Source organism: Tachypleus tridentatus, chromosome 1 (assembly GCF_004210375.1).
Source record: "Tachypleus tridentatus isolate NWPU-2018 chromosome 1, ASM421037v1, whole genome shotgun sequence".
NCBI lineage: Eukaryota > Metazoa > Arthropoda > Merostomata > Xiphosura > Limulidae > Tachypleus > Tachypleus tridentatus.
Window position 1 is genome coordinate 76,868,893 of NC_134825.1, and position 23,530 is coordinate 76,892,422.

Here is a 23,530-nt window from a genome sequence, read left to right on the forward strand (position 1 = left end):
TTCCCTCTGGGGTGGCTGCCGTATTGATACAAGAGGGCAAGCCATAGAGCATATGCTCCTGAACCACAACCTGGCTCTTACATATATTTTCATGCACCTAGTCAGTCATTTACAGCTATAGATCTTTGTTCCCCTTTACTACTCACTCACTTTTCTTGGGAGGTTGATATCAATCCACGAGGTAGTGATCATTTTCCCATCATATTACGAGAGATTGGCCGTGATCAGTACCACCTGACCCATGTGCCTCAGTGGAAGTTGGTCCAGGCCAATTAGCCTTCTTTCACTACTCTCTCGGAACTTGATCCTGCCATCTTATGTAAATCATCCATAGATGATTGTATAGCAGCAGTAACCAACAGTATTATACAAGTTGCTACTTGATGCATCCCTAAAACCTCGACATGTTCCGCATGGCATCCCCGCCCTTGGTATAATTCTGCTTGTTTTATAACATAAAAATCAGAAACATGCTTGGGATAAATTTCGAAGATACCCCACACTCTCAAACCGCATTGCATTTCAGCAAGCCCATGTACATGCTTGACAAGTTAGATGTTAAAGTCAGAAGAAATCTTGGATTAAATACACCTCCAGCATTTCTTCAACCACCAGCACAAAAGTTCTATGGGATAAAATCTGTATGGTGAGTGGAAAATATACTTCTGCCCCCCTCTCTATCTTAATATCTGATGGCCACGAAGTTGCAGATGAACAGAGCATTGCCAATACTCTTGGGGACTTCTCTCGTGTATTTAGCTCTTCAAACTTATCCCCTTCCTTTTTAGCCATTAAAACACTGGCAGAGCATCTGCCTCTTTCCTTTTCAACTGACCATTCTTATGACTGCAATTGCCCTCTTATACTGATGGAACTCAAACTTGCAATTCATCGGTCTGGCAATACATCAGTCGGACCTGATAATAAACATTATGAGATGTTACGCCACCTTTCCTAGACTCTCTTACTATTCTTCTAGCTCGGAGAATATGGAAGGTTTTTTATCGGACTATATAGTGTTTAAGCATTATCTCTTTCACACATTTTAATGTTTTAACATGATTTCTTTTACACATTTCAATTTTTATGACTTGAATCCAGGACTTGAAAGGACAACTTCAGGTGACTGACTGCAAATTCGATCTTTATGCTTCAGTCTTCCTGGCATGTCTTAATTTTACACATTTTAGTTTTTATTTCTCTTTTGAACTGAACCCAGAACTGGAAAGGCCAACTTCAGGTGACTGACATCAAGTCTTCCTGGCAGTTCCTAATTTTACATATTTTACTTTTTACCTTAATTGCCCTGTACCTATACTCTACCACATCTTGTCTGGCACAGATAGCCTTGTAGCTTCGTGCCAATAAACACTGAATACCTACCTACCTAATCAAATCTTGCAAAACTTTATCTTTAATCTCTATTCTATAAAATAAATTATTTTATACTTTTAAAGAAAAACATTGGAAATGCTGGCTGCCTCCAGTTCAAGTGCAAAAATCACCTAAAGAGTTTGTTACATATGTAGAAAATATATCACAATTTCACAAAGGAAAAACATCATACAGAAGGTAAAGGTAGCTAACTGATACTATTCTGTATGCAAAATTGGTGACTAAGAAAAATTAGACCTCACGTATGTTGCACATTTTGCACACCTGGCTTGACAAACTGGCTGTATAAGATAACAAGTATGCCATTTGCAGTCCTCATGATATGGCCCAAGCCCAAAGACTGTTATTTTTACATGACTAATGTTTCTAGATATTCAGGAAAAGCTAAATAATACATTAAATACTTAGATATTGTATCTACAACAGAACCAGCACCTCAAGGAAATAGTCTGTCAGTGTCACATCCATCAACAAATCAGAAAACAGAAGAGTTATCCTAAGAAGATGACAATGAATCACAATCTTCTTCTACTAGTAATTCTGTTCCTGTGGTACCTCAATATAAGCTGCCTTGTATGCTTACACTTGTTTTGTGACATGTCTCTATTAAAGCATCATTGAGGAACTTCTTGACTCTTGTTTACAGCAATGGAATTTATTACCTCTAGAAACAAGACTTGCTTCTCACTACAACATGCAAGATACTTTTTATTTATGTATAAATGTCGATACATTAATGAAAGAATTAGAAATGGAACAATCTTCATGAATGAACTTTTATTGACTCATCTAAAGTTAGTCTGAAAGATGTACTTCTTCACAGCAAGAATACTAAGCCATCAATTCCTGTTGCTCATGCTGTTAACGTGAAACTTCACAAAGTATGCAGATTGCACATTATTAAATTTAATTTCAATGAATAAGTTATTAAAAAAGTTATTTTTATGATACATAAGAATATTTTACATAAACCTATCCCAGTTCCAAAACTGAAAACAATCAGTAATTTTCAACATGATTTTTTTAGAATCATCACCAAATTACTCAGAAACATCTGCACTATTTCTAGAGAGAAAACACTTTTGGTTGCCCAGTGTAATCAACACCCATTTCTGTTATCTAACGTTTTATAAAATATGACTTAACCAGAAAGACTGATAAATAAAAACCAAAACACACCACATGTCAACTCTGAAATACACTCAGAGAAAAATTATTTTAAATCAGTAACACCTATATAATATATATAAGGTTATAACAAACTAATGTAATAAAACCTGTCTAAGTTGAAATCACACAGGACTGAGTAAAATTTCCAGCTTAAGCAGGTTTTCTGGCTTAGACAGTGAACATGCATTCCTTAATTATATATAATTTTTGAGCGGAACGTTATACTTGCTTCACTCAGGGGTTGGTTAGTTGGTTTCGTGTTTTATGGCACAAAGCACCTAGGCTATCTGCACCAAACATCCAGTAAAAAGTTAAAATTAAAGTAAAGTTAGTAAAATTCATAAAAGGAAATTAAAGCAAAACAAAAAAGTGTATTTTTTGAATTAAAAAAACAAAAAATCATAAATAACATTAAAACCAATTTTTACATCTAGTCTCTGTAAGAGAAAAACTACAGTAATACAAGTTGTAAAGGACTTTCTGTAGCATAACTGTAATTATCATATCTCGCTAGGAAGACTAACAGGTAAGTTCAAAAACCACCATCAGGCACCTGAAGTTGGCCTTTCCAGTCCTGGTTTCAAGTTACTTGACATTACGTCAATTTTCTAATTTCAAATCAAACTATATGGGCTTTGATTCTTAAATGGGAATTGCATTAGAAAAGATCTAATGTATAAATTAAAACCTTAAATAGCATTAAAAAGATTAATGGCCTTTAAAAAACTCAAAACATTTCCAAGGTGAACAGTGTCACCATCACCAATAACACTAATGTTATGAATAAACCTTGGGACAGAACATGTTTAAAATAGTGCTGTCATAGATCATGGTGGGATCAGGGATTTTTGGTAAAATGGTTGATGGGATGTATGGTAGAAAAGGTTCAGAACTGCTGCCATATACATAAAATGCTGAAATTACAAATACATGTATTTATGTCATCATAATACCCTAAATTTCAAATATAAAATCAGTTTTCAAATGTAGCCTAGATAAATCAATCAATTAAAAAAATTACAATGGAAGCTTCTTATGCAGAAAGTTACATTCACAAAAATATTTATAAAGCAGCAACCACATAATTCTCTCTCATCTTCACTTGAACCATTGTTATAGAGGCGTGACTATATTATTTTTGATAAACTGTTGGAGGAACTGATTAAACAAAATAGCTACTTTTATATCAGAAACTTCTGTGTTCTAGGAATAGATGGTTTCAAGCAATATCATTATGGAGGATCACAAAGAAATGGAACCCAATAACCTAAGAGCTTTCAAAAGGTGGACCTTTTTTCATCAGGGTCAAACTGGGAGAATCAACTGCTTTGTGAAATGCACAAACCCAAATACTAGACACAAATAACTTCCTACAAAATTTGCTGAAACTACATTTAAAACTATAATTTCTATACACTAGAAAAATAAAGAATAAATAAGCAAGTTATGAGGAAATCTCATAAGATATGCCTTATTATTTGCTAATTTCAAACCAATTATATGACAAATCCTAACATTGTGTTTCAATAAGACTACAACACTATCCATGTTCAGTTGCATTTATATCTCCTACTATAAAATGCTGAGCTAGTACAAAACCTTTCAAAATTTTCCACTGAATTACAAAATGGTTGTCTAGGATCAAGTTATATTTCTATAAATGATCAGTTGAGTCTTTTTCTATGATCAGACACACAAGTGAAAATGGGTTCTAGTAATTTATTTACCAACTTATGTCATGGATCTTTGATTCTATCTAAAAAGAAAGTTGATAAGCAGTGAAAGTTCAAATCCATATGAAGATCAAAATCACTTTTTGTTGTTTTTTTACTTATTTTGACAAGTTGTTAGCCTGATAACAATAATGACCATAACAATATACCTTCATTTTACTTTTTCCTTTAATACTTATGCTTTGACAAATAAATTTTTGTTTATGGCTAAATTATCCCTGAAACAAATACATGTTAGATTACCTTTTCTGTTCAATTACTGTAAATTTTAGAAACAACTTAATTTTAATAACTACAATAAAGTGTATTTCATAAGGTAAAGTATACACCAGAAAGAGGTATTAAAACTACATTGCTAGTTGGACCACAGAACATATTACAACATAGACAAAATAATTAAGACCACTTATATTTGAATTATCTCACCTTTCCTATGGATATAAATAAAAACTGGATAACACACTGCAAATCCAAAAATGTAATATTTCAAAAACCAGTTCTTTGTGAAATGGAATTTGTAAGGAAACTGTGCAAATTTTGCAGAAAATGTGTAAGGGTATTTCATAGGTCTGCTCGGAGCTGTCTGTGCCATTATTTTCTAATATATATATAAAAAAAAAAGTAATGAAACATTAAAATATAACTTAAAATGAACATGAGTATTTTAAATAAAGTAAAATTAAGTGTCTTAAAATTATGCGAGATGCAAACACATAATGACCTTTACAATATTACCTAATGAAAAATAAAGCTACAGCTTGACATACATTAAATTTTCATATTATTAGCACACCATGACAGAAAAAAAGCAACTAGATTTACAATAAGCCATTTCTTATACAGTGGAGCGCCATTAAGCCGCGGACCAGTAAACCGTGAAATCGCTTAAGCCGTTGTAGTAAGTCTTGTCCCAAACTTTTTGATGTATTAAATCTACTACCTGGCTTTTTAAAGTTTCTCACACTCTCCTTGTCGTTGACACTGACATGACAAATGTGAGTGAGGATTATCTCGGCTCACCGCTAATTTAAGAACGTCATACTTTACCAAGAAATAAACTGTATTTGAACTATATTATCTGTATTTGTAATTTTTAAAATTAATAAATTGGATAAAATTTTTGTGATAATAATGTAAAAAGTGGATAAAAATTTAATGTGGTTTCGTATATATTCGTAAGAATTTCAAATGTAATAACTCGGCACTTGTCAATTGTATCTGAATAGTCTATACATTAATATTATAATGATTACACAATAGCCCGGATGAGGCTTCTCGGTGGGGCTGTTGGTGACTTCGGCTTTTCAGTCACAAAGGTTTAAGCCGCGGTTAAGCAGGTTGACCCCCCAAATACCGCGGCTTAACGGCGCTCCACTGTATTTGTACAACTTAGACTGTAAAAATTATAATTTTTCTATACTGTAAATGTATTTCTGATAGGTACTTAGTACATTTCATAAGATTAGCTATTCTTGTTCAGTGGTACCCTTTATATGCAAACTATTTCTTTACACTTGCCACAAGACTTCCCCTTTCCCCACTGGGATTGCAAGATTCCAACATGTGTCTCATGCAAATCATTGTGTCACATCCTCATCAATAAGAGAACGACTGCTCACATGACACACTTGATTCCCTCCAACAAACTATCACCATTAAGGTCAGTAGAAGACCTCAGCACAGGAGAAAAGTGGGGAGGAAGAGTGAGAAGTGTGAGAGGAGGTATGTATCTATAGGAAAGTTAGAACTTCTAATACAGTATTGACCTACTTTCATAAGACTGGCTAGAATTCCACATTTAGGAGGAGGAAGGACTTGCATGAGGGAATGATAGAAGTACTACCTCCAAACCTGTCTAAAGGATACCCCTGAAAATGAGATCAGAACGGAGAAACCACACCACTTCTGCACTAGGTATACTCTTTGCTCATTTGTGTAATGTATAAGATATAAGGGCAGAAAAAGTGAGGAACACTTCCAAGTGAAGAGAATGTGGCAAAAAAGCAATCCTATCCAGAGAGAGAGAGAGATTATTACTCACTTCAACAGTGAAAAAGGTAAGTGAAGAAGGATGCATCCCTGCATGTAGAAAGGTCAGGGTACAGAGACGTACTCAGTAAGTCAACCACACCTAAAACCTCCTCACAGGGTAACAGGAAGTAATATCCACTCTGATTCCTGGCTATGACATGAGGATTGGCTCTAAGCTATCGATCTGGAAACTTGACATCCTGTGTCAAAGGGAACATCTATCTTATCGAATCAACTCCATGGTGAACATGCTCACCATGGAAGAAAGTGCAGGTCAACATGGCTGGATGGCTGGATTTAAAGTTAAAGAATACTTGGTCAGGCACTACTCACCACAGAGGAGGATTCATGTGATAAAAAGCAGGTAAAGGCCCCCAAAAAGAAACTACAAATAAAAACTTAACAATTTGAGTTACACTGGAATCCAAATAAGAGCCAAAACTGGTAGACAAAACCCTGACAAACAGGAAGTCATAATATAATGAAAATAGTGAGAGATGAACACACTGGGAGTGGTCCACATGCCAAATTGCAGATTTTCCTCAACTGGATGATGGAGACAAGAAGCAAGGAAGAAATGAAGTGCCAGATCTGATAGGAAAATAACTGAAATAAAGTCAGGGATGAAGAAGTTAGGGTAAAATAAGCCATTCAAACCAAAAGGCAGATCAAATTGCCAATGGTAGAAAGTCAAAGATCATGAAAAGAAGACAACTGCCAGGGGATAAAAGATTGGGAATGAGCACACTGGAAAGTAGCAGTATGGGCTATTTAACAATGGAGGGCCATGAACAGACACAGAAGCCTATCCAGATCTGGTGAATGGCTAAGATGGAAGAGAGAAGGAAGGGGAAATAAGAGAAAGAGAGGAACAACCCTCCTAAGTTGCCAAAATCTTCAGAGAAAGGAACAATCCAGATAAAGGAGAAGATGGGTAAGGTGATAAAGAGTATGTGAAATGTCAATGGCAAACAAATCCAACCTTATAAAGACCACAGACTAAGAGTTGATTGATTTAGTGTTTTATGGCACAAAGCAGCGAGGCTATCTGCGCCAGACATTCGGTAAAATTTAAAAAAAAAAAAAAATGTAGTAATAGACATAAATGGAAATGAAGGTAAAACAAAAAAGTATAAAACCAATGTTGACACCTAGTTTACAATGTTAAGATAGAAGGCAGAGTATAAGAAGTTGTAAGGTATTTACTCCAGCAAAAATGTAATGATCATAACCCGCCAGGAAGACTAACAGGTAAGTTCAAGAACCACCGTCAATCACCTGAAGTTGGCCTTTCCAGTCCTGGTTCCGGGTTATGTGTCATAGCAGCTATTATCAAAATGTAAAAGAATAAAAGTTTTAAAAGACACTCCGCAAAATCGTAATAATGAGTAGCCAAATGTCCAGTAAAAAGATAAAAGTCAAGTAAATGGAGTAAAATTTGTAAAAGTAATTGAAAATAAAAGCAAAACGGCAATTAAAACAGAAAATGGCGTAAAAACCAATGTTGACATCCAGTCAACAAAGTTGTAAGAACTACCTGTAGCAGAATGGTAATGATCGTAACCGCCAGGAAGACTAACAGGTAAGTATAAAACCACCGTCAGTCACCTGAAGTTGGTCTTTCCAGTCCTGGTTCGGGTTATGAGTCAATATGGCCAGTACTAAAAGTTAAGTAGTAAAAGTGTGAAATGATATGCAGCAAAAGTATAATAACAACTCGCCAGGATGACTAACGAGTAGTACAAATGTTAACGAGTTATTTAATGTTCTGGCCATTGTCCAATGTCAAATTGAAAGAGAGATTAAAACTGTAAAAAAGGAACCACAATTAAAAAGGTGTAATGAATAAACATGCAACACTTAAATGAGATTAAAAGGTTAATGGCCATTAAAAATTAAAAACATTATCAAGGTGGACAGAGTCACCATCACCAATAACTCTGTCCAATGTTACAGATTGACCCTGGGAAAAAATATGTTTAAAATATTGCCGTCGTTGAGAATTGTAACGATGGCAAGAAAGTAAAACGTGGCTGATAGTGATTTGAGTGTTACACAAACTACACATTGGTGCATCAGTTTCAGATAAAAGCAAATGATGAGTTAAAAAAATGTGACCAATGCGTAGCCTAGTGAGAACAACTTCCTCCTTCCGAACTTTACGAAAGCTAGATGGCCAAAGTCCAATTTTGGGTTTGATTTGAAAAAGTTTGTTATCACATTGCTCATTCCAAGTGGACTGCCAGCTGGCACGGAGCCAAACCTTGAAGACAACACCATAGTCCATGTACGGAATAGGCATAGGAGTGATGGTGCTGAAGCAGATATATTTAGCTGCCATGTCTGAAAGCTCATTCCCGCGAATACCAACATGGCCTGGTATCCAGAAAACTGGATTGAAGTAGCTGCTAATGAGAAATGGGCCAGTCGGTTTCGAATATCATCGAGAATAGGATGGGAGCTAACGTGTAGCGATTCCAAAGCAAGTATAGAACTAAACGAATCAGTATAAATAGTGCAGTTGGAGTACTGCTCAGCTGCAATATGATCCAGGGCAAGAGATATGGCATACTCTTGACCATAGTTGCGCGCAACTACTGACCCATAGCAAACCATAGCAGAGCCCACTGAATTACCTGATTTGGAACCATCTGTATAAATGGGAACTGAATGATTGTTTGAAAAATATTCATTGAATAAAAGGCGGTACTTCCAATCTGGAGTATCTGCCTTTTAGGTGACTGAAAGAAAGGTCACATTTGGGGCTGTAATAAGCCATGGTGGGATGGGCCGACCTGTGGAATCTGCAATGTTATCCAAGAACAGACCCAATTCATCCAATTGCTCCCGGATGCGAAGGCCAAACGAAGCAATGACAGATCGTCTGTTCTGAAAAAGTACTGCCCACTGAGGAAGGAAAACACATTTCCAGGTGGGATACTTTGGTAAAGAATGAAGTTTCGAAGTATATTGTAAAGATAGTTGCAAACGGCGAAGGTGTAGAGAAGGTTCATGAGATTCAATGTATATACTTTGAACTGGAGAGTGCGGAAAGCCCCAGTGCAGAGTCGAAGTCCTTGGTGATGAGCGGGGTCCAGCATCTTTAAGGCGAGGGTCTGGCAGAGCCATAGACCATTGATCCATAATCGAGTTTCGATCTAATAAGAGCACGATATACCTTTAACATTTAACAGCGATCTGCCCCCCAACTGGTAGAAGAGAGAACACGAAGGATGTTCAGTACTCTTGTGCATTTGACCCGAAGCTGCTTTAAGTGTGGTATAAAGGTAAGTTTACGATCAAAGATAAGCCCCAAGAACTTGGTCTCCGGGACCACTGGCAGCAAAACTTCACCGATATGATGTTCAGGATCAGGGTGAATACCCGTCGACAGCAAAGTGCATGCATACGGTTTTAGAGAGAGAGAAATTAAAGCCGTTCACCAGAGTCCACTTCCGTACACAATTGAGGGCGGTTTGTAGTTGCCGCTCAATATATCTCATGATTGATGACTGACATGAGATGTGAAAGTCGTCGACATACAGCCCATTCACAACAGTGAGAGGGAGTTGTTCAGAGATGGCATTTATCTTTATACTGAAGAGTGTAACAGCCTTGAGGGACTCCAAGTTCCTGTACAAAAGAACGGGAAAGTGTCGAACCCACACGAACTTGGAATCTCCTGTCCATTAAAAAGGTTTTAATAAACATGGGTAGATGGCCACGTAACCCATATGTATGGAGGTCTCATAAAGCGCCATACCTCCATGTTGTGTCGTAAGCCTTCTCTATGTCAAAGAATATTGATACAAGATGTTGGCGGTTGAGAAAGGCTTCTCTGATAGATGTTTCAAGACGAATTAGGTGGTCTGTGGTGGAGTGCTGTCGACGGAACCCACACTGGGTGGGCGAGAGGAGGTTGTTTGATTCAAGGAACCAAACAAGACGAGCATTAACCATCCTTTCTAATGTCTTACAGAGACAGCTTGTCAAAGCAATTGGATGGTAGTTTGAAGGAATCTTGGGATCTTTCCCTGGCTTAGAGAAAGGTAAAATAATAGCCTGGCGCCAGGCATCAGGAAAAACATTCTCCTGCCAGATCCGGTTGAAAACAATCAGAAGGACATCAAGAGAAGCAGGAGATAGATGGTGCAGCATGTCATAATGAATATCATCAGGTCCAACAGACATACTGGCAGACCGATGAAGGGCCATTTTTAGTTCCACCAGGGTAAAGGGACAATTATAGTAAAAAAACAGTCAGTTCGAAGGAAAGAGGTGATCGCTCTGCCCCAGTCTTGATGGCCAGGAAGGTGGAGGAACAAGCAGAAGTGCTAGATACCCAGCAAAAGCTTTCACCTAGAGTGTTAGCGATGTTCCAAACATCAGTCACCTCCTGACCATCAGAGAGTAAGATCGAGAAGGGGATAGAATTGTAGTGTCCATTAACCTTTCGAATCCTGTCCCATATGATCTTGGAACTGGTGGTAGAAGATATACTGGTTGTGAACTTAATCCAAGATTCCTTCTGGCTGTGACGTCTTACCCACCTAGCATGTGCACGGGCCCGTTGGAAAGCAACCCGGTTTGAAAGTGTGGGATATCTACGAAAAGTATCCCAGGCCCGCTTTTGAGCCTTCCGTGCTAAGTGGCAAGCAGGATTCCACCACGGACGAGGATATTGTGGAAAACGTGTCGAGGTGTTAGGAATACACTGAGCAGCTGCATGTGTAATACAGTCAGTTACCGCTGCTACACAGTCGTCTATCGATGGCAGATTTACGATGGCAGGATCAAGTTCTGCGAGAGCAGTGAAAGTGGACCAGTCTGCCTGATCCAGCTTCCACCGGGACACGCGGGTAGGGTGGCAACGACCACGGCCAGTCTCTCTCAAAAGGATCGAAAAATGATCACTGCCTAGTGGATTACTGTCAACCATCCATGAAAAATGGGAGAATAATGAAGGGGAGCAAACTGAGAGATCAATAGCAGTAAAGGACTGACTAGGTGCATGAAAGTAAGTGGAAGAACCAGTACTGAAAAGAGAAAGATTGTGATCAGAGAGCATGCGCTCTACAGATCAGCCCCTCCCATCAATAATAGCACTTCCCCAGAGGGGATGATGTCCATTAAAATCCCCTAGGATTAGAAATGGAGATGGCAATTGTTCAACGAGAGCATTAAGATCTGATTGATCATATGTGTTTCCAGGGGACAGGTACAGAGAACAAACAGTGATGGTATGACCCAAGAAAACACGGATGGCTACAGCCTCCAAGGGTGTGTTGAGTGACAAAGACAGGGTGGGCACGTGTTGATCAACCAACAGTGCCACCCCTCCATGTACTCGACCATCACACAACCTGTCATTTCTGTACAGAGAAAACTGCCGAATGGAGACAGTATCAGCAGTTTTGAGAAATGTTTCTTGTAAAGAAAGACAAACAGGATGGTAGGAAGCAATCAGCGTTTTGATATCATCCAGATTAGAATGTAAACCTCGACAGTTCCATTGTATCAAGGTGGCCATTTTTAAGAACGGGTAGGTGAAGTGGCTGGAGAACCCCCGGTTTACGACCACGTCTTTTTTTCTTTACTGTCTTTAGTCGGAGGAGGTCTATCAACCTCCATGGATCCTGCTCTGGGTTGGGTGGGCAGGTTTTGTTATTGGAAGGGAATCCAGTGACTGAGGGCCTTGAGCGAATAATTGTTTTGTCTCTTGTGGAGGGAGAAAAGATGTATCAGAAGAAATGCCTGTATTTGAAACTGAAGGAACGTGGATCTTGAGGTTTGTTGGAAGGTATGGGAGGAACAGAGATGGGTGTGGAAGTCGATTCATCAACCGTTTTAACCACGGAGGTCAAAAGGCTTTTCATTTGTTTTGAAAACGATTCTCTTGGAGGCACAGAGATCTGTCTGCACTCCCACTGTAGTTGTGGAATGAAGTGCAGCAGCATATGTCGAGATGGAGTTGTGGACAGCAATTTCGAGCCTCAGGATAACTAATGTTATGTGTCGTTTTCAAGCGCTGCACCTCTTTTCCTCCAACCATTTTGGGCAAGAATGAAAGTAAGAGGGTGAGAACCATTGCAGTTTACGCAATGTGGGTTCATGTCACAGTCATAGGCATCGTGGTCCTTGCCTCCACAGCGAGCACATGTCAGGGAACCACGACAGGATGTCTTTGAGTGGCGAATCTCTGACATTGGAAACATCGAAGAGGGTTTGGTATGTATGGCGAACCCTGCAAATGAGATAACCTGCCTTGATGGTGGCAGGTGCACGTGGTGAAGTAAATGTTAAAACGAGGGTATTTGTTGGCAGTGTAATTCCATCTTTGTGAGTGGAGATGCGCCTCACTGCAGAAACTCCTTGAGTGGAGAGACCAGCGAGAATCTCTGGCTCGAGAACGTTCTTCAAATCCCTTTCAACAATAACTCCTCGTAAAGAATTCAAGGTAGCATGGGGTGTAACCTCAATAGGTATATCCCCAATTGCCTTTGAATTCAAGAGGAGTTCACTGTGTTGGGATGTGGATGTTTCAACCAATATGTCACCAGATCCAAGTTTCTTTACTGATTTTGGAGAGCCAGCAAGTCCCTCTAGTCCCTTTTGAATAAAAAAAGGGAACATTTGCCCTAAAGGTTTTTCCGAAAGAGAATGTAATATAAGAAAATGAGGTGCGTGTGTTACTGATGTTGAAGATTGCTGTTCTGAGTATTCAAGGCGTGGTCGCTACCCATTGACTGTTTTTTTACAATTTTATTTAAATTTTTTAGAGGATCCATAGGAAAAAGGAAAAAAATTTCGGTACCCACTGACCCAACCCACCATGGAGCCCTACAAAGGGACGCACTACAAAGTCACGCAAGGACAATGCAGCAACGCCAGGGTTTCGTGAGCACTATACCCAAACACCAGCATCAGGCACAATGTCCACAATACCCGTTGAGAACTTCCAACACTGGTACTTGGTTGACTCTAGCCCAAGTGGACCAGCCGATTGACTCAAGGGGGGCCACCCAAAGGCCGCCCGTCTACAGGAATTCGAGGCCAAAGTGGTGTGTTAGGGTTGGACCCCTCAACCACCAGGATCCTCTCCTCCCCTTCACGGGTCGCCACGCACGGCAAACACGTGGGTGGATGTTTAGATCCCAGAGAAGGTAACCAGATAGAACAGAACCTTCCCTGGGAGGTCCCCTCACCACGTACAGGAATCCACACCGAGGGGCCACAGGCTAAGAGAACTAGGAAATATGTTTTAAGGGAAAGATGAAACAAAACATGAATAAGTTGATCGAACAGAGGTAAAGTAAGGAAATGTAGGACTACATTAATGTCCCAGTCTGGAGAGCCAGGACACCTGGGAAGGGGATGTATCTAGAAGTAAAACATGAGCATTATAAAAACAGGAGATATAAAAAAAAAATGCTACTGTATCATGATAAATGAAAGGAATGGGATAAGGATGCCTGATTTCTGAAAAGTGAGAAAACCAAAGACCTACAGTCAAAGATCCAGGTGAGTATTCTGCCACACAAGACATAAGCTTTTCAACTGGAAGACCAACTATGGAATACCTTCTACTTGTATTGATACACCTTTAAGGAGGATGGGATTAGCTTAAAAAAAATTGGTGTGTGAAACCAAATCATCTTGCCAAGGACTTAACAAAAACCAAGCATAAAGATACAGAATATAAAGGTTGAGATGTAAGGCATGTGACTGAAGTTGACAAAGAAAGGAAAGGAAAAAGTGAAAGAGGGATAGGGAAGGGGGGAATGATACCTTTGTAACCAAGACTGAGCTGGCCAATGGGTAGCAATCAGAAGGACTTGACAAAAAGTGGAGTGGACAAGAGAAATCACCTGATCAAGTAACTAGATGATTTAATACACACAAAGATAGTTCTGTGAATAATCTCAGCTGAAGGCATTGACTGCCAGAACCTGTTGATAAAGTACAAGCAACCAAAAGAGATACAACTTAGTACTAAGGCCAATAACAAAAGCATTCTTGTGGGAAGAATGCCACTGATGGAAAAGATCCCTCAAAATGAGTAGATATAACGTCTACTCTGTGGTATAAGTCCAGTCAGGGTGTCAAAGACGATCTGTGACCAGATTGAAACATCTCGCATGACATGCAATATAGTAAATGTTATGCATTCAGCCAAGTTGGTTGATTGGTTGATTTAATGTTTTATGGCATTCTGCACCAAACAACCAGTAAAAAGGTAAAAGTAAAGTAAATGTAGTAAAATTCATAAGAGGAAATGAAGGTAAAACAAAACAGTTAAAAAAAAGGCATAAAACCAATGTTGACATCTAGTCTACAACATTGAGAAACTACAGTAAGAGAAGTTGTAAAGGACTTTCTGTAGCATAATGGTAATTATCATAACCTGCCAGGAAGACTAACAGGTAGGTACAAGAACCACCGTCAGTCACATGAAGTTTGCCTTTCCAGTCCTGGTTCCAAGTTGTGTGTCATTATGGCCATTTTCAAAAAGTAAAGTTTTAAAAGACGTGTAGCAAAATTTTAATAACTCGCCAGGATGACTAATGGATCATTCAAACTGCAGCATTAGTCACCTGAAGTTGGCGTTTCCAGTCCTGGTGTTGTGTTGTTTAATGTTACGGCCATTTTCTAATTTCAAATCAAACTAAAGAGACTAATTCTTAAAAGGAAACCACATTAAAAAAGGTTTAATGTATACATTAAAAAACTTAAATGACATTAAAAAGATTAATAGCCTTTAAAAAACTAAAAACTTTATCAAGGTGGACAATGTCACCACCACCAATAAAAATGTATAACATTATGGATAAACCTTGAAACAGAACATGTTTAAAATGGTGCTGTTGTTGAGAGTCGTAACAACGGCAAGAAAGTAAAATGTGGCTTATTGAGATCTGATTGTTACACAGGCTACACACTGGTGCATCAGTTCTGGATAAAAGAAAACGATGAGTTAAGAAACTGTGACCAATGCATATTCTAGTTAGAAAAAACTTCCTCCTTCCGATCCTTATGGAAGCAAGACGGCCAAAGTCCAATACAGGGTTTTATTTAGAAAAGCTTGTTTTCGCATTGCTCACTCCAAGTCAACTGCCAGCTGGCACGGAGCTGAGCCTTGAATACAGGACCATAGGCCATGTATGGAATAGACACAGTAGTGATAGTGCCACAGCAGATAGATTTAACCGCAGTGTGGTGTCTGCAAGCTAGTTCCTGAAAATACCAACGTGGCCTGATAACTGGATAGAAGATGTCAAAGAGAAATGGGCCAGTCGGTTTTGAATATCAGCAAGAACAGGGTGTGAACCAATGTGAAGCAACTCTAGGCCCAGTAGAGAACTAAGTGAGTCAGTATAAATTGTGCAGTTAGAGTACTGCTTAGTTTCCACGTGATCCAGGGCAAGAGAAATGGCGTACAGTTCAGCAGTGAACACAGAAGCTGCAGAGGATATTCTGCGCACAACCACCAAACTGCAACAAACCATGGCAGAGCCCACAGAGTCACCCGAGTTTGAACCATCCGTATAAATTGGAATGGAAAGAGTGTTCGAAAGACGTTCAATAAATAAAAGAAGGTACTTCCAATCAGGAGTATCTGCTTTTCTCAGATGACTTAAAGAAAGGTCACATTCAGGGCCTGTAATAAGCCATGGTGGAATGAGATGAGCAGTGGATATTGCAATGTTACCCAAGGACAGACTCAATTCATTCAACTGCAACTGGATACAAAGGCCAAAAGAAGCAATGGCAGATCATCTGTTCTAAAAAAAGTATGGCCCACAAAGGAAGGAAAACACAACCCCACGTGCGATGCTCTGATAAGGAATGAAGTTTCAAAGCATATAGTAAAGACAGTTGCAAACAGCAAAGGTGCAAAGAAGGTTCATGAGACTATGTATAAGCTCTGAACTGAGGAAGTGCAGAAAACCCCAGTGCAGAGTCGAAGTCATAGAGACAATCAGTTTGAAAGGAAAGAGGTGATTGCTATGCCCAAGTCTTGATGGCTAAGAAGGTAAAGGAAGAAGCAGAAGTGCTAGATACCTGGCAAAAGCTTTCACCCAGAGTTTCGGCAATGCTCTGGATATCAGCTACTTCCTGGCCAGAGAGCAAGACTGAGAGGGAGACAAAATTATATTGCCCACTGACCTTTCAAATCTTGTCTCATATGACTTTGGATCTGGTGGTAGAAGTTATGCCAGTTGTGAACTTAATCCAAGATTCCTTCTGGCTTTGACATCTTATCCACCGAGCATGTGCACAGGGCCGCTGGAAAGGGATGTGGTTTGAAAGTGTGGGATATTTAAGGAAAGTATCCCAGGCCCATTTTTGAGCCATGCAGCAGGCAGGATTCCATCATGGCGAGGATATAGTTGAAAATGTGTCGAGGTTTTAGGAATACATTGAGCAGCTTCTTGTATAATACAGTCAGTTACTGCTACCACACAGTCGTCTATTGATGGTTGACAGACAATGGCAGGATCAAGTTCTGTGAAAGCAGTGAAAGTGGGCCAGTCTGCCTGATCCAGCTTCCACTGGAGTATGCGGGTCAGGTGGCATCGACCACGGCCTGTCTCTCTCAAAATTATAGGAAAATGATCACTGACTCATGGATTATTGTCAACCCTCTATGAAAAATGGAAGAATAATGAAGGGGAGCAAACTGAGAGATCAATAGCAGTAAAGAACTGACTAGGTGCATGGAAACAAGTAGAAGAACCAGTATTGAAAGGTTATGATCAGAGAGCATATGGTCTACAGTGCAACCCCTACTATCAATATCAGCACTTCCCCAGAGGTAATGATGTCCATTAAAGTCCCCCAAGATTAAAAATAGAGACAGCAACTGTTCAATGAGAGCATCAAGGTCTGATTGATCATATATCTCTCCAGGTGACAGGTGGAGAGAAACAGTGATGGTATGACCTACAGAAACATGGATCGCTACAGCCTCCAAAAGTGTGTTGAGTGACAAAGACAGGGTGGGCACATGCTGATCAGCCAATAGTACCACCCCTCCATGCACTTGTCCATCACACGACCTGTCATCTCTGTACAAAGAAATTGCTGAAAGGTGACTGTATCAGCAGGTTTCAGAAATGTTTCCTGCAAGGAAAGACATACAGGATTGTAGAAAGCAATCAGTGTTTTGATGTCATCCAGACTGGAACATAAACCTCGACAGTTCCATTGTATAAAGGTCCCCATTTTTAATGACGTGTAGGCAAATTGGCTGGAGAACCCTTCTGTTTATGACCACACCTTTTTTCCTTAGTGTCCTTATTCAAGGAAGGTCTATCAACCTCCCTGGGTCAATTGGGCAGGTCTTTATTGTTGGAAGGGAATTCCAGTGACTGAGGATTGAACGAATGATAGTTTTGCATCTTGGGGTGGGAGAAGATGTATCCAAAGAAATGCCTGTACCTGGAACCAAAGAATGTGGATCTTGGGGTTTGTTGGAATGTATGGAAGGGACAGAGATGAGTGTAGAAGTTGATTCATCAACTTTTTTAACCATGGAGGTCAAGAGATTTTTCAATTTTTTTTTAGAACAATTCTCTTGAAGGCACAGAGAGATCTGTCTGCACTCCCACTGTAGTTGTGGAACGAAGTGCAGCAGCATACATCCGAGAGGAAGTGGTGGAAAGCAATTTTCGAGCCTTAGGATAAGTAATGTTATGAATCGTTTTCAAAAGCTGCACCTCTTTTTCTTCCAACCATTTAGGGTAAGAACAAAAGTAGGATGGGTGAGAGCCATTGCAATTGACACAATGAGGGTCCGTTTCACACTCATAGGCATCATGGCCCTTGCTACCACAACGAGCACATGTCAGGGAACCACGACATGATGTCTCTGAGTGACCAAACCTCTGACATTGGAAACATCGAAGAGGGTTTGAAATGTACGGCCATACCCTGCAAATTAGATAACCTCCCTTGATGGTGGCAAGTGCACGTGATGAAGTAAATGTCAAAACGAGGGTATTTGTTGGCAGTGTAACTCCATCTTTGCGAGTGGAGATGCGCCTCACTGCAGAAACTCCTTGAGTGGAGAAACCAGTGAGAATCACTGACTCAGGGATGTTCTTCAAATCCCCCTCAACAATAACTCCTCGTGAAGAATTCAAAGTAGCATAAGGTGTAACCTAAATAGGTATATCCCCAATTACATTTGAATTCAAGAGGAGTTCACTATGTTGAGATGTGGATGTTTCCACCAATATGTCTCCAGATCAAAGCTTCTTTACTAACTTTGGAGAACCAGCAAGTCCATCCAGTCCCTTCTGAATAAAAAAGGGGACATTTGCTCTAAAGGTTCTCTGAAAGAGAATGTGAGATAAGAAAATGAGGTACAACAGGTGGTACAGATGTTGAAGATTGCTGCTCAGAAACTTCAAGATGTGGTTGTTTACCTATTGACTGTTTTTTCACTATTTTATTTAAATTTTCATTTGGAGGAATAGAAAAAAAGGAAATTTCAGTGCCCACTGACCCCACCCACCATGTTGCCCTACAAGGGGATGCACTACAATGTCAAGCAAGGACAGTGCAGCAACATCAGGGTTTTGTGAGCAAACACCAGCATCAGACACAATGTCCACAACACCTTTTGAGAACTTCTAACACTGGTACTTGGTTGACCCTAGCCCAAGTGGACCAACTGATTGACCCAAGAGGGGCCACCCAAAGGCTGCCTGTCTTCAGGAACTCAAGGCCAAAGTGGTGTGTTAGGGTTGGACCCCTCAACCACCAGGATCCTCTCCTCCCTTCCACAGGTCTCCATGCACAGCAAACATGAGTGGATGTTTATATCCCAGAGGAGGTAAACTGAAAGAACAGAACCTTCCATGGGAGGTCCCCTCACCACGTACAGGAATCTATACCAAGGGGTTCAGCCAAGTATTAATAGATCCAACATCTGAAAACAGATCTCTGAACCAAATGGTCCTTTTGGTGGCTGAAATGTGCTATCACCATAAAATTATCCAAATGAATAATCACCAAAGAATGTCAAGTGACTAGAAGAAATTGATGCAACATTGATATGAAATGTGCTTTCATTCATAGACGAACAGACATGCCCAGTATCCCTAATGGGATAATTCCATGAAAAGATGTAGATCCAGATGCAGGGGGAAGGGGGGATGCCACCAATGCCGGATAGTCTTGCAGGGGAAGAAGGAAGGGAAATGTGGGCAGAAAGAGGATTCCAAACAAGGTTCTATCTTTTATGATCCTCTCACTGAAGAGGTCTCATATGGGCACAGAATCTAGAGGAAGAGAGAAGGAAATCAGTAAAGTAGAAACAAGAAGTGAGAAAGAAACTGAACAATGAATTTTTCTGATACAGTCTGAAACACCCATTAATCTTTGATAAAGGGTCACCAGTAATGAAGCCATTTGAACTGAACCCTCACTGGACCCAAATCCACTAGGAAATCACTAGCACTATCAGCAACAAGAAGTATCCTGAGTAGAAGCAACAGGTAATGGCCAGGAAGGTGAAAGATGAGAAACAGGAATTGTAGGTATATGAGGATCTGACCGAGACAAATGGGTTACAATATTCATAAGGGTGGATTGTTGGTCATTGAAGGCTCAATAGTTTTGGGGATAGTATCAAAGATGTAACTTCTCAGAAACAGGGCTATAGGTAAATCCCCAAGATATATTGAGAGTAAACAGATTCAAGTCAATATGGCATTACAACCTATAATGTCCCAGCAATAAAAAATCCATGCAAGCAACAACATAGTCAAAGACAATATGAGGGCTAAAGGGGAGGAGAAAAGAGCAAAGGTAACTACAGGAAACCCCTCAGGATTTCTGTGGAGATCCTCAGATAAGAGGTATATTGAAAAAGATATCATAAGAGGTTGATAAGGATAAGACACAGGTGAGAATATTTGGTGTAGGTAAGGCTGACATTTGATTTGGGAGCTGCACCTCAAATAGGAACGTAACAACTACTGAGCTAAAAATGGACATTCTATATAATAAGAAAGAACAAATTGATCAGAAGTTCTTGGAGAGTGAGGCATGGTCATCCCCTCATTTAATTGTGAGACAAACTGACAAGCATGACTCAGAATATTGGGGGAAGGGTGCAAAAAGGTTAGGAAGATAGTTCCAGCAATAAGAAAGAATGAGAAATAGATGAAAGGGATAAAACATCAAAATACCAAGACACAGAATCCATAAATACCAAATTATGCCTATAAGACCCTACAAGTTGGGAATGGGAAGGAACTAAAACCTCTGAATGCAGGAAAAAAGATGATCAAAGTCCTCATCAACATGCCCAGACTCACCATCTCATGAAGAGCATAGGTGATATCTCCCAATCTCTCGATGTATTAAAGCAGATAAATCCATAGTTGCATTGCTCACACCTGAAGCCTGAGCAAACACACTAGTCACTTGTGTAATAACCATCAAAGCAGTAATGCTAACTTCAGAATTCATTGCACAGCAAAATTTCATCAAAGTTGAATGCAGAAATAAAGCAACTAGAATTAACTGATAAATACTAATATAGGAAATGAACTGAATGAAAACAAATTGCATTGAAAAATAACCACACTGTGAGAAAAAAGTTCAACATGACCTTTCAAGTACACATAAGAGCATATCCAAACACAAACACTGCTAAACAAGAAGTAATAGTTCAGTAGAGGACTGTAGATGAAGTCACAAGTGTCATGTGAGCATGTCATGCTCCTATTGATGAAGATGCAACACGATTAGTTGCATGAAACATGTTTGGATCTTGCCATTTCAATAGGTGGAAGCAGAAGTTTGTAACATGCATATAGAGGGTAGCACTGAATGGGAATAGCTAATGTTGTGAGAGGAGGTAAGTGCCATATTGGATTTATTATTCAACTTATTACAATAGCTCTAGAATAGTAAATATACATGTTTGTGTATACATACAAAATTGATCACAACAAGTGCTTGGGGAAATTTTTAAAAGTTGTGTACAGTACTTTTTTAAAGAAACGTGCTCGACACTGACCACTAGGTTAAAATAGCTTATGATGCAAATGTCTAACTGGCAAAGCATGAATTTACTCATACTTTTCATAAAACAAATATTTCTGTTAGGTCTATTATATTTATAAACATTACAATCTATATATACTGAAAGATTTTTAAGACATTGAAGATTGTATAATTCTAAGAAATAAGAACATAGTTATTTTTTTTCAAAATAAATGGCTTACATAAATTTTTCTGACCACTGCTGTGTTTCTCATCTCCTAGGGATTCTAGAGAGTTCTCAATTAAGCAAAACACTTTGTCAGCAATGAATATGACAACTATGATGTGACTGGAATGTCATTATTATAAACACTTCTATTTCTTAAAATTTCATAAGGAGCTAGATATAAATGTAGTATTTAAAATTATAATAGACCTAACACCATATTTTTATAAAAACTACAATTAATTAGAATAACTTAAATTTTTCATAAGAACACATAGATATGTTACAAGCAGAATTTAAGTAAAATAAATTACTTTTAAATGTTGTCAATACTTTAAAGCCTGGTGTGAAGTTGAAATAACTTCAGACAAATGGTGAGAATAGTAGTTTTAATAACTTTCTTCACAAACAACAAAAAAAATCTTATAGGGTTATATGATAGGAATCTTTTATCCAATATAGAATTTAGAAAGTAGCATTAGATATTTAAATGGAAAGTTCTTTATAGCCTAAAGTTTTTATTTAAAAAAAAGATATTCCAGTTTATTGTAAAGAAGTATACATTTTTGAAGTGGGGAGAATTATGTAATACCAAGGCCATGAAAAATTTACTGCCACATTTCTACATGAAAAAGCCTTACATTTTATTTTTATGACACCTATAAGCTAGTAGTACTAGTAACCTTTATATCCCACCTTTAATCCAAATGGAAAAATAACAAAAAAATCGAAGAAGAGTCCATGTATGCATTTTAAAGAGTTCCAGTAGCAGTAATGGCTTAATACTAATACTAGTATTTGTGTAAGTACATGAACTTTGAGAATTGCTGTATTAATGTTATTATATAAAACTTACAATACTACTTTTATTAATATATTAGTATTAATAACAGCCAAAAGCCTAAAATTTGTGAACTTTAGAATTCAGTTACAAAATGCTAGTAATAGTACTAATACAATTACTATGTGATATAGTATGTATTACTTTAGTAATTATTACAACTAGTACCACTACTACAAATTATTTTTATAAAATTACAAAACTTATCTGTATAACCACAAAACTAAAACACTTTAAACTCTAATAACATTAACCTCACTTCACGAGGTATTGATAATTATTTGATACATGCGTACAAAAATAATTATATAAACTTCAAGTTGAACTTACAATCTTCAAATCCAAATGTAAGTTTTACGTCCGTATATTACAACTACTTGACCTTACCTAGAAAAACCCAAGACGAGCACACACGCAAGGGACAGAAAGCGCCACTCGTGACAACAAATACAACCAAGAATACATGGTTTAGCTTCAAAAAGCTATATTATATATTACAAAAAATTGATAGAATTCTGACATCTGAGCAGGAGAGCCAAGAAATGGCACAAGAAAATCAGAATCACCGATAAACAACAATATAAATCAAACTAAACTAATTCGATTTGTTAATTAAAAGTATATTATCAGATCCATATTTCTGGCTTTCGCCCTTACCAAATTCGTATTTCGAGCTGTTGACCGTTAAAAGCCTTTTATACTTGTGAATTAATAAAACTGAATCAATCAAAAGTAAAAATTCTTCCATGTTTGACCACAAAGCGACTTTTTTTCTTGTAATCATAAATGCGAAATCGCTTTCACATCTTACTTATTTAAGCTATTAGTTTAAGCAATTAGTTATCTATATTTTATTTAAAAAGAAAAAGAAATATAGACCAATTTTTAATCGTGCCACTTCTTCACATTTTTTCTGGATAATCGACATATTTTCACCGAAGAACACAATCATCTTATATAAAATAATAACATATGTGTGTAAAGTTTACATTTACATGCTTCCTAGTGGCACAGCCAGTACGTAAATCCCCACATTTCTCGCAAATGTGGAATGATGAGCCAAAGAATGGTCCAAAGGGTCCGAGAAATCTGGGAATTGTCGACAGGGTGAGATACATATAACTTAATTTG

General features: G+C 38.5%; 1 protein-coding gene across 2 annotated transcripts in view; it reads right to left on the reverse strand.

The window, feature by feature from the left end:
• The window catches only part of roh (reduction of Rh1), a 29,549-nt gene extending 6,689 nt beyond the window's left edge, over window positions 1-22,860 (reverse strand). The window contains exons 1-2 of one of the 2 annotated variants that reach the window (XM_076505640.1): window positions 22,730-22,860; window positions 4,725-4,896 (exon numbers count right to left, since the gene is read on the reverse strand). In XM_076505640.1, the coding sequence (XP_076361755.1) occupies window positions 4,725-4,890 (166 nt within the window). In that variant the 5' untranslated portion in view covers window positions 4,891-4,896; window positions 22,730-22,860. The remainder of the gene's footprint in view (window positions 1-4,724; window positions 4,897-22,729) is intronic. The other variant, XM_076505648.1, reaches the window with a different exon arrangement.
• Window positions 22,861-23,530: the final 670 nt, after the last annotated feature.